Source organism: Pygocentrus nattereri, chromosome 20 (assembly GCF_015220715.1).
Source record: "Pygocentrus nattereri isolate fPygNat1 chromosome 20, fPygNat1.pri, whole genome shotgun sequence".
NCBI lineage: Eukaryota > Metazoa > Chordata > Actinopteri > Characiformes > Serrasalmidae > Pygocentrus > Pygocentrus nattereri.
The window spans coordinates 9590855-9604116 of record NC_051230.1 but is presented as its reverse complement, the minus strand read 5'-3'; the positions used below and the strand labels follow the sequence as shown (position 1 = coordinate 9604116).

At 37.3% G+C, this 13262-nt stretch overlaps 1 protein-coding gene across 16 annotated transcripts in view; it reads right to left on the bottom strand.

The window, feature by feature from the left end:
* Positions 1-13262, bottom strand: part of camk2b1 (calcium/calmodulin-dependent protein kinase (CaM kinase) II beta 1) — a 107097-nt gene that overhangs the window by 15308 nt on the left and 78527 nt on the right. For 6 of the 16 annotated variants that reach the window (XM_037531432.1, XM_037531426.1, XM_017725434.2 and 3 more), the window contains 2 exons: positions 13078-13110; positions 8389-8457 (listed from right to left, as the gene is read on the bottom strand). The exons of 3 other annotated variants lie outside the window; for them this stretch is intronic. In XM_037531432.1, coding sequence (XP_037387329.1) covers positions 8389-8457; positions 13078-13110 — 102 coding nt within the window. The remainder of the gene's footprint in view (positions 1-8388; positions 8458-13077; positions 13111-13262) is intronic. 7 more of the 16 variants (XM_037531427.1, XM_017725436.2, XM_017725428.2 and 4 more) reach the window with 2 other exon arrangements.

Below are 13262 nucleotides of genomic sequence, written 5' to 3'. Positions count from 1 at the left end.
TTACTGTAAGAGATAAACTAGTAAGCCTTTAAAAATGATTAAGAACAATATGTGAAAATATTAGATGAAACAAAAAATCATTTGCATTTCCAGTTTGCATTCTTTAAATAGGATTCCTGGACTAGACTTGTGTACACAGGTCTGACCTGATGTTCCCTCTTACAAATTACATTCTAGGCTTTAACCAAACACTCGTGATGTCTGACGTTGGTTTCTCGTGTCAATGTTTCTGGATGCTGTTCTACATTCAACAGTTACTTTCCAACAACAAAGCAATCTACTGCTTCTGTAGCTCATTAGGAACAAAATTCATTTGCCTACAACTAATCTCCTACATAAAGGACGCAATGCAACCTCATCAGAGAGCTTTGATATGCTGTGTTTCCAAACATTACCACAAGGTGGCACCACTTCACACAGTGCACTCAGACTCTGAATACAGACACACAGCAACAAGATGCCATGCAGTAATGCTGATAGTTATCCCAGCCAACTGTTACTTCTCAGCCTGATATGTCATATCCCTTCTGAACATAGCCTTACACACTCCATTCAAAGGATCACTCAAGAGCCTTAAGCTGATCATGTTGACTGGAAGTTAAATAAACACAGTAGTGTATGTTAACTGGAGGTTAACTCAAATTCATACTGGCTTGACAAGTAGCATTTTTACACAACAAATATTTCCCAAAGAGCATAAAAATGGGACAAAAACAAAGAATTATTCTTAGAGAATATTATTATACAAATATATTCAGCTAGTACAGCAAGACTCTTATGACAAATGTTTACTGCAGAGCCATTTAAAAGAAAAGAAACAGAAAAACAGCATAAGAGGGGTGTTTGCCAATGTCAAGTGAGTATGATAACTCAAACTCATGCTACTTAAGAAGCATCATTTCCTACCTCCTAAACCTTCTAAGCCAAATCTTTCCAAAAGAAAAATGTAAAACAACAAAAAACAGTGGTGTGGAGTATTATTACGCCAATATGAACTCAAAAGTCACGTTTGTTTGAGAACCACCACGTTCTACCTCATAAAAAATCTTTGTCAAAGATCCATTTAAACTTGAAATCTTATCTGCACTATTATGCTAACAGCTTATGCTTGTATATTAATTCAAATGCATGCTAACCTGAGCAGCAGATCCAAACAAACCATGTCAGAAAACACACAAAACGCACCATAGTCTATGGTCACATTCAATCGGATGCATTACGGGGATGCTGATCAAACAGAAGGAAAGAGACAGAAGAGGGGGTTATGAGGGAAGAGTGCCTGTGTGTGTGGGGTGGGGTGTACCTTAATCCCATCCACTGGATTATGGATAACAGTGCTCTGAGCTTCCTACAGCAACAGAGGAGGAGAAGAAGAGGGGATGGAAAAGATAACACAAAAGAAAGAAAGAATAAAATGAAATGTGTGTGCGTGAGAGAAAGGAGGGAGTATATATATATATATATATATATATATATATATATATATATATACACACATATATATATATATATATATATATATATATATATATATATATATATATATATATATATATACACATACAGAGAGAGAGAGAGAGAGAGAGAGAGAGGCGCAGCTGCAAAAGAAAGATGTTGTGGGGGAGGATGGGTGTCGAAGATTGCCAACCCACCCAAAAATAAATAAATAAACAAATAAAGATTAAACAAAACACACAATAATGAAGATGCCAGATGCCACAACAGCGATTAACATGCTAACAAAGACCTGCTGCTCATCTCTCCTGTACTCATCTGTTTAAGACTGCTGTAACTCCGCAACCAACCAATAAAACCCTTTTACAGCAAACTGCCTAACACAAGTCTCTATAATCATTTAAAAAAGAAGAAAGGAAAGGTAGTGTGCTGCGGTATATGCAATCTTTCAAGGCCCCAATGTCATCAGTAAGCCACTCCCCCCACCCCCCACCATGAGTATGTAGTATTCATTAATTTAGTCTAATTTATTATTTATTTACATTTACATACAGTTTAATCGTTTATAAGCAAGGTGATGGATGGAGACATGGAATCATGATCAATCTATTAAGCAGCCTAACAGAAGCCACGACATTCTGGAGAAACACTATCCATATGGTCACAAAGAGAACTGAGTTGATAGCACTTAAGTATTTTTCTTCCATACAAAACAATATGTTTGGGGTGGGAATTGGGTGGGGGTCAGAGACTGCGTAAGGTCCCCAAATGTTCAGAAACGGCTGTGCTAGTATGGAAACTCAAATTCATGCTAGGTTAGAGAAGTAGCACCAGAACTGATCTGATCTGTTCTGTTCATGTATGTTTTCTCTGCAGGTCTGTGTCAGCTAGGTGTTCTTCAGAAATCATCACCTCCCACTGATCCCCCCCCCTGCACCCATCCTCACGACCCAGGAAGTGACATTTCTTTAGGGACCAATCAGTAATTAGCCATCGTCTGCATTATGATGTTGTGCTTGCTATGACAACTGTTACCATGGGCAACCGACAGCAGCAGTGTGAGCCTGGGTTACAGTGTAGGGATACCTGAGGGTGGGAGGACCTAAGAAAGTTGGGGGCGGGGATGCTGCTCGCTAAGAACAAACAACACTAACAAACACTTTATCAGCTCCACAGTCGCATATGAAATTACTACATGGATTTGTGAAGAGATTTTATACATACTGGACACCTATGATTATTATGAACTGTTCTGGAGTAGATGATGGCAACTTGATCAGGAGTCACAGTTCCAGTAGATCTCTGAAGTTGTGCATCATTTTGAGGTTGGTGATATGCTCAAATAAGGATTCTGAACCTACATTGCTTTGTTGATTGGAAAAATGAAACAGCATTTTTGAAAACACCTTATTGCATGCTCTAGTAAGCAATGTTTTGTCCTGTGTACTTTTACCTTCAGTGTCACAGGATCCTCTGAATCATGCAATTAAATAGTTGAAACATTTTTATACCAAGCTGATACTATAACTAAAGTATATAAACTCTGTAATTTAGAACATTAGCATGGCATATTTGAACGAAACACTTCAAATGGTACTTTTTGTATTTTCGTCCATTTTGCGTAGCACTCTAGGAAAAACTTGTTCAGTAGAAGATGGTGCTTGTCTAGTAATGAATTTAGCATCTGAGCATAAGGAGTAAGCATTCAAGCACAACATAGTAATAGAGGTATTATTAACATAATAAATATATATATCTCCTTTTGTCAGTTTTCAGTGTTTGACATAACTCTAAACTACCTGCTGTCCTATACCTATACATTGTTTGTAAATATCATGATAAACGGACCAACAGAAATGACCCAAATTACTCTGTCTGTCTATGTATCTATCTATCATAATCATATCTAATACTATAACTGCACACAATTTTAGTAGTATTGCCAAAACCACCACCACACTTGACAAAGCTTGTCGGTTTGCACAAGTCATTTTGGTGAGATCGCCAGTCGTGATGCCAATTAAATATGCAGAATTGTTAGGTTGCTTGTAACATATACATAATGATATTCCAATTTTGACTTCTTAATGACTGCATAATTTAAAATTAGAGAGTAAATGTTTGTAGGATAAAATGTGCCAGCTTTTGAACTCTCTGGTTGACCTCTGAGCATGTTGGGGTGATTTTCAAAAATGTCACAAATTTTTCCCCACAGCCAAAAACAGCTCAGACCCAGAGCTTGTCTGGACGCTAACGGCAAACTACAAAATGACGACATGTCCTTACAAGTCAATGGTTGCTAGGCAGCATAGGAGCAGTGGTCATATCCTATATCTTTCTGAAACCCCCCCAGCAGCCAGCGGCTTTGACCCCTTGCCCTCCCATTCCAGCAGCATGCTTCTGCTCTTCTCATCAATGTCTGTATTCAATGCCAGAACATACACTGCTGGGGCAAGCTCTACTACTTCAGGCTCAGAAACAAACAATGATGAGATATAAATTGAGGACCTTCTATTTGTTTATTTGCAGATCTGTAACACAGCCATCTGTCTGCACCAGGCTTCTACACCAAACTTCTCTTTTCTTATCAGCCTATCCTTATCAATATACTGTTGATTCAAGCATAACAACTAGCCTGCTTGCTTCTTTGTATCTGATCATAGTCGTTATCTCAGTAGGGTAAAAACACTGTGACTCACAGTACTACAAATCATGCAAATTACATGCGTTTATGTGTTTACACATACTAGTAGTTACTGTTGCAGTATTCCACTGTTAAAAAGTTTGGAATAACCATTTTCAATAATATGAAGCCAATGTTAATGCAGATGAATATGATGCTGATATTCTGCAGGTATTCAAGTATTGTTATTTTATTATTAATATTTTTGACATGTAGTAAGGCTATTATTAGATGAATACATTATCAATGCTCTTTGTACGTTGCTTTATACAAGGACCTTTATGCTGAAGATCCTGAAGAGAGCAGAGGGCCATGTTTTTTTTTTTGCTGTTAGTGCTTTAAAGGCTGTTTCTTCTTGTTGTGTTTGGCACTGTTTTCAGCAAATGAAACAAAGCTCTGATATGGATTAGGTAAAAATAAAATAATCTTCTTTTGCAATAAAATAAAGCTCTGCTGATCGTTCTAACATACATTTATAACAATGTTTTAACAATAAACTGTCTTAAGGTATAACTGCTAATTCACCTTTAACCCTAAAGGTTGGAGCGCAGACTGCTGGTCAGAGCAACACAGACAGTAATTTCACCTAGCTAGTAGCTAATGAAAAGGCAAAGTGAAAAAATTAAGACAAACATCAACAATTTGGTGACGAATGGACTTATTGGCATTTACAGCACTCAGCTAGTTTCCTGATAAACTGAATTTACAACAAGAAACTGTCAAACACTAAAAATTTTCCTGTTCCACCTTAAATGGTGAAGCAGTAACATTTAAGGTGGAACAGGGAAATCAGAGCAAGAAGCTGGCGAATGAGAAGCTGACTTTAGCCTCATGAAAAGTCAAAAGTTGAGAATCATTTTACAAAAAACTATTCTACTTTTGAGTAAAAGTTTCCTGTTAGAGATGTGAGAAAAGCAGCTACAGCAGAGCAAAGTCTGCATTTTCATTTATATTCAAATTTTTGTCGCTAGGGCATTAGCACATACTGAAACATATTTACAGCCAAGACAGTAAAACACTACTTCAATAAATGGACATAAATGTTGTGGCTCCCAAGGCAGAGTGATTTTTACTGAAAGGACAAAATAGCCCTTCTTAACATACATAGCTATGGTGTTACTGTCATAGTAACACCATACCAACTACCTGGCATTATTATATGAACTCAAGATGCTGTGCAACTGCTTTACTTTTGAAGTGTGATTAGCTGGCTTTGTCAAGCCAACCTAAAATCTGTTAAAACTGCTTTTCTGTTTGATTGTATTATTCAGATGCTGCAGAAACACGGACTGGAAAAACAATGGAGTATTATTTTATTACCGCTAACCCCATTTGTATGTTTTAGCCTCTTTCTACACTGTGCTTGAACTAATCATTTTGACATTATTACATATTAGTGGCTTGACTGAGCAAAACATCAATCAGATGATAAATAGAATGAGGCAACATTATCCAACAATGAGGCTTCTGATGAAGCCAGAGGAAACAAAGTTCTAAGACAAGATTTCTTAGTGACCATAATCACCTCCTCTTTCCTGTCAAGGCTGGGTGACTATATCTGCACCATCGAGCAGGCAGAGGAACACACACACACACACACACACACACACACACACACACACACACACACACACACACACACACACACACACACACACACACACACACACACCATCAAAGGGCAACTATGAGGGATCCTAAAAATATGCTGATATATTGCGCCACATGTTGTGGTGGCTGTATATGTTGGAGTGCCAGTCATTTTTCCAAGCAGAGTTCACTCTCTGAGAACTCCAAATCTGTCTTCAAACCCTTAGCCAGTGTGCGTGTGTTTAGAGTTCACCATCAAAAATTTCACTCCATTAATCCATGCAATCACCACGCAATTACACAACCATTACCACAAACACCACTCCAGCACCGAACCAACCCAACTGAAAACAGAGAGACCACTGTAAGATCAACTCTTACATATAAATATGTTGATAATATCAAAACATTTATTATTTATGTTGTGCTGCTGTTAGATTTAAAATCACTTAACTATTTAACAGCTAATATGTCAAAATGACAGCAAGGGAATGCAAAATGTTGCATTTGCTTTTGCTCTAGGCAGTAAATATCAGTCCACGTGGGAATGAGGGATAGAGCAGCAGTGCCATCTTAATGAAAGCATACAGCTAAAGGTCTCCACCTAAAAAAACACAATGGCATATATATTTGGATTTTGTTTATACTTTCAATTCATTATTTGTTTTGTAAAACTACAGTAGGTAGTATGCTGCCATCAGTTAAACAGAGATTTTCATCATTTCTCTGAAAGCAAAAATAAATAAATAAAATTCTGCTTACTCCAAATGTAACTGAGCAAGACATGCTTCGTGAAGTCTTTAGGTCTGCACTGGTGATATGAGGTTAATATAGATAACAATGAAACAATGAAAGCTTATATACCACCTGTTAGCACTGTGCAAACTATATACGTAAATCATCACAGTTGTCTAGAAAAATGACCCAAAGTACAAAAGCACATTGCAAAGCTATAAACAGTAGAATAAAGCAGTCATTGTGAAGCCTTAATTAGGTCTGCACGTTTGTCTGTTTAAAATAATTTAAAGGGCCTATTTCATGCAAAACTTAATTTTTTAATGAGAGACTTTGATATAGTATATAAACACTGCAGAAGTTTTAAAACATACCATTCACTTCTCAGTTCGTACAGAAACAAAGCTGCGAAAATAGCCTGTTTTAAATTCACTGTTTCTGTCAAGAAAGTCAACTTTTACATTTATTTGCCTACTAAGCCTACAGTGATTTAGCTCCGTCCACTCCGTTTACGTTGTAAGGAATGTTATTTCTCGGCTAACTGCATGAGACACAATGCAGGGCAGCCAATCAGAACAGACCTCATTTACATACATGAGTCTTAAAGGCCTAGTAAAAAACAGTCTGATTAATTCTAAGGGATAAAGAGAGGTTGGAAAAAGGTCATGTTAATATGAATTATGACCATTATATTTGCCTTGTGATTCTTCGCCATAAGCTTTTTAAAACATAAGGAACAAAAAGGCCATATTGATTTTTTTGGGCCAGCAGACTTAATTAGTGTGGAATATGGAATATATCAAATTCAAATAAAAATGCAAAAAACATTCATTCTAATTTTTACAGCTCCTTCTGCCGCAGCTTCTAATGTGTTTCTCAACATTTAGTTAACATCAGAAACGATGACTTCCAAAAAGAGGAAAGAATGTGCTATAGTTGACCACAAACATATAAACCAACAGTTTATTTTGTCTTTGAATTAGAAATATATGGGGATTTACATGCTAAAAATCATGTGAAGTAACTGAGTTATCAGTGTCAGATGGCACGACTTTTCTGACTAGCCAGCGCTCTGAATGTGGATGCTTGTAACACAGTAAACTAATAATTACCTAATATTTTCAAGCAGTGAAGCTCTGAGGCTGTGACTGTGCCAGTTACACGCTTTAACTTTCACTAGTGTCACCTTCTGTGTTCTTACAGCAATGGCCTCTGTTTAGCTTATAACGAGAGAGTGAGATCACTAGTGTGGGGATTTTATAAAATAATCCTTAAAGATGTCAGAACAGGCCTATATGCCTCTTTTGATGTCCATCTGGTGAGTCATGACCCTCAGGCTCAGAATTATTAGTTCAAACAAAGTGTGCTTTCAGGGTCACTTAATAATTTAGGCTGAGCGCCTCCTGGTGAATGTAAGAGACAAAACACTGGCTTGGAAATCTGGCCTTTACTGGAGTTATTTATTTATTTATTTATCTATCTATCTTTAAATAAATGTATTTAAAAATCACTGGGAAAATTCTGATACTCTCTGCTTGAGATGCTACATTAGTCTCATATTTCCAGGACAAAACAAAAGAAGCACATTATACTTGGAAGATTAACTACATTTAAAGTAAAGGGAGCACTGTGTAAATCTGATTTTTCACTGCCAACCAATAAAGTGGCTTGATTAAAATAAATCATGTAAGATCACATTTTGCACAATTCACTTTTTAAACTAGGAGTAAAAGTGAGTGTGGCTCACTTGCTGAAACATCACATGCTCTGTGGCCTTGATGAGCTGACAGAGCAAAGAAACCAATGCACACACAGCCATGCCATCAGACTGAGGGGTCCAGACTCAGACAGGAAAGAAAAAGAGAGGGAGAGGAGAGGTAAAGGAACAGAGTGACAGAGGAAGGAGGGATCAGAGAGGTAAATACCAGTGCAGGAGAGGGGAGGTTTCCTTTGGGGCTCGTGACTATGCTGTTTTTGGTGCTGTTGGTCTGGGGCTGTGCAGGGAAATAACACAACACATACAGGGTTAAAGAGGAAGAAGGTTAAAAGTGATGGAAGAAAAGATCAGCATGCATTTCACATACACACAAATGTTCAGTCCCATTCAGACCCAAACACAATATTATGCATCGTTCCGGTCCTAACATCTGATTGGCTGAGCCTCTATTCAAGCTACTGTAAAATACAAATACGTGTATAACCGCATACACATGGTTGAATTAAGGATTAATGCACCAAGACATTGGATCCTTATTCCCTTTTTACTATTGCGCTACATGGAGGTGAACTATTTAGTTACTTGAAGCATGACTCAATATATGAATTCAGACACTTTCACATCATCAACCTTCTTCAGCAGTCACAAGACTGCAAACAAACATTAGGTGTCTGAGAGAGACTGAAATTGGCTTTTTATTCATCGTCCAGGGCTCTGCACAACATTTCAACACCAAATTCAACACTTTTTAATTACTAAGACTTTAACAAAGGGAAAATAATACTATTAACATGCACAATAACATAATATGTATTAATATCTTATTGTTCAATGTTTTATTCAAATAGACTGAAAATCAAACACTGAAATACAGTAATACGCAAAAGCTTGGGCACCCCAGGTAAAATGATGCTTAGATGATTTTCAAAGTGAAAATGATTTAACGACTCACTAAATTTGCTGAATTCACTGAATTGAGATAAAACTTATATTATGTTGCCTGCATAAAAATTATGGCACATTTCATATTTGATGTTTTTCAATACATTAAAAAGTAAATAAACAGAAATTGTGCACTAAATTTTGAAGAAAAATACAATATTTAAGTGTGTTCTTTGAAGAGGATGTGCTCATTTATTTTTACTTAGAAAATCGCTAAGTTGATCAGGAGTTCTTCAAATTTTTCCACATGATTGTATGATTCAAGATACAGTATATACTTTGCATATGTCATAGCATGCTCGCCCTATTACTGTAATAACTTCTTATTTCCCAGTCTTTTTGTCACGCATTTTTTCACGCAAACACACTTTTCAGTGTGTTTGACATCAACAGTTCTGCATCCTGCAGTCCAGTCTCAGCCCTATTCAACTAAGACTTTAGACATCATCTTTATATGATATGTCCAACAAGAAAAAAAAACCTTTTAACAACACTTTCATTTTAAAATATATTTTTATATGACTTTTTAAGGATTACTTCGGACAAGGCGCATTGGTGTACGTTCAGCTGATGTAAAGATCTATGATGTTCTCTTGAAATTGCACGCAGATTGTAGTGCCCTCAAAATCACCCTGGAATTACATCTTACAGTTTGGACACTAAGAGAAAAATGGCATACATAATAGTGCCAAAAAACACAAAAGTGGTCCACTTTGGTCAAAGCCACTGAGCTCTGTAGCTTGGCAACCACAGCGTAATGTTGCTTGGTACAATTAATTTGTATCGTGATAATTAAAAAAATAAACATTCATTGAACACTAATATATCCCTGTTTTTTGTCATTATCAGGTCTAACAACACTCTTTAACCCTGGTAAAATCACCGTCTGACCTCTTGTGGCTTACTGCTTTATTATAGATTAACTGTGCCTCTGTAGGAAATAGGAACAGCTGCAGAATTACAGAATAATGTGAAAATGAATAAAATGTTCCTCAGAGCCATGAGGGAAAAGGACGTCAGCAAAAACAAACCAGTTGTCCATTAAAATGCTTCTCAAGCCAATTATGCTTCATAAATCTGTTCCATTATGGCAATTACACAAAATAAGTGATAATGAATCATATTCTAATGCTGAAAACATGGCTGACTTGCACTGGTCACACAGACATTGGGCCATTTGCAGCTAACGATCCTCTTCCCTCATATGTCCCGGTGTTTTCATTCATATTAAGCATGTCATTATTAGGCAGAAAGAAGGAGGCTGATGATGCTGAGGACACAGCGACATGATTAAATGGCTGCAGCACAGTCCACATTCACAAGACGTACAGAAACCAAAAGAGACGGGCAACACCCCACATGAACTGGCTTATTTGGTGTCGGCTCCAAAGCGCTAACGAGTGAGTACAGGAGCTTCGTAGAAACCAGCTTTCTGTTTTTCCCCAGCTGGGAGGATCATCAGGGCAGAGAAAACACATAAAAGCAGCAAGAATGGACAAAGAAGAATGACCCGAAGAGCTTGCACAAACATGACTGGAAAACTGGAAGACACCAAGCACGGGAACACCTCACTCACTACACCAACATCCCAGCATACTACACTAGACATGAAGCTAACACATGGACACTAACGCGGGTAGATGCACCTCATTACATACAACACACATTACACAGAAATATACATTCATTCACCAATGTACACAAACACTTTCACACATTCAAACATACATACATCAAAAGTCTTGAGCCACTGTTTAAAAGGATTTATTTGGACAGTAGGGACATCTGATGATATCAGTATCAGCAGGTAATAACTTGACAGAAAATTATTAGCACACTAAAGATGTTTAGATTTAACAGATATTTCAAACGGATAACTATTTATTTTACTCGGGAACAGTAAGATGTTTAGGCTATGAGGGGGTGCTGTACCAAAACATATTTGTAACCCTACAGAAATCGATTTTACGTTGCTCTTTTCTGCTAATTCAATTTCTATATTTTAGAAATGTTTATGTGCTGAGATTGGTATCATGAGACATGCACATAAAAAAATTGGATATTGGATCAATATTTGCCAGAATTGCCATATTGGTGCGGCCCTAGCAGGCAGTGTGTTTTTGCTTGTAAATCACTAAATAAAATGGCAATAAATTACAATAATCATTAAACCACACCAAAAAACCTGAGTGACTTGGTTTCTCACTCCTCAATGCACCTCTAGCCACTGCCTGGATTTCTCCATGTCCACCACCAGCACACCAGATTTAACTTAATTAAGTATGAATTAGCCCAATCAGATACTGGATGTTTATATTACAGGGGAATTCTTTAAACTTTCTGCATGATTCAATCATTAAGATGTACACAGTCATTTAGAGAGGCTTGATGCGAAATGGTTAACAGCAGAGAAACTTAACCACCTAACCTAACCACATCTACAATAGTGATGACAGGAATCAGGGATCATAATGTCTATGAATATAGCCATTTAATTTATGGTGAAAACCTCCATTGCTCACTGGATGCTCATTGCTCAATTCAGATTTTTGCTGAGATCTGACTGTTCTAACTTGGTTTGCATTCATGTTAAGCAACTCAAATTGTCATTAATGTGACTGAACTGGTGTCCCAAAAAACAACCTGCATGCACACATCCTAATAAATAACATCATGTGAATGAACCATATGCATCATAGACAACAAAATGAAGACAATGTGCTTTGAAGAGCTCTCACCTGTTCATTATTAGAGCAAGATGAATGCATTGCTTTTGCACCGTTTATTAGGGATGTAGCGACAATGCAGTAACATGTTACGCCTGTCCCAGTTAAGTTGAGTGATGTCTTCACAAATGAGTTAGCATATTAGAGGTACTGATAAGGTATGGGTACCTGATCCTCGCATCAGTGCACTGTCACAGATCTACCACTCTTCGCTAATCATTATTGTACTTGACCATTCTAGTTGAGATTGCCTGGCCACTAAGCGGATATGTATTCAATCCAAGACTATGAGTGACTCATTTGACTATGAGTGACTCAGATTTAATTTAAAAAGATCAGATTTGTGGGTCCACGCAGCTCTGAAAAAGTCATATACATGTTGCATTAAGGTAAAAAAATTGGAATTGTGCCACAATCACCACTAGAGTGAACAATTCCGTCAATTCTCAGAGTTTCTCAGACATACAACCACTCTGAATGACTTTGTTTTCATCTTAACAATATAATTATGCAGAATTCCTGGAATATCACTTTAATGTTTAGTTATATTTACTCAGTTAGTGTTGTTTCAAGGTAAAGAGAGGCTTAATGCTCAGATATATAGCTTTAAATATAATTTTCTCAGGTGGCTTGAAACTTGCACAATACATGTACGCAAATGCCAATACACACACACACAATCTGAAAGATCATTTGGAGACCAGATCATTAATAATATAAAAACTAATTTGTTGCAAAAGACTATAGAAAAGCACTCTTACAGCAAACCACATCTCAGTGACATAAAAGTCATTTGCAGCTGATATGTGAAGTTACTCCACCTCAAAGATATCAAAGGGATGAAGCCAGTCTGAAGAAGCAAAGCTTAAATGCTTTAGGAAACTAACAGGCAAAGGAATCTGTGATTTCAGGTCTGCTATGTGTGTCCTCCTTACTTCAGGATAGGAAAACAGTGAGATGCAGCACTAGAAAGCCAGTGAGGTGCTCTGTGACCACCACAGATAAAGGATTACATCATACACATGCAGAAGTAAAGAGTGGGAAATCCAGCTGTGCTTATGGTAGTAAACATGAAGGAGGAGCAAAGTGTATGTACCATCATTTGTTCAGCCACTCAATACTCTATAAAGTAATGGAAGACCTGAGCTTGTGTCTGCACTGTGGAAATAAACGGGGAAAGATGAAAGAGGATAAAAGATAAAAGAAAACAAATGGAGTGATGATCTCACCATGTACTGAACGGTGGAGCTCGACTTCCTCTTCTGGAAGGATGGAGAGAGGGAGAAAAAGTGAGAGTGGTGAATCGTCCAAAAAAATAAAAAATAACACTAGCTGCAAATGGCAGCTTCAACTAGCTGATGACTAGCCAACATGTCTGAGGAACACGTCCACTACTGAGGCTCAGGTTAAAGGA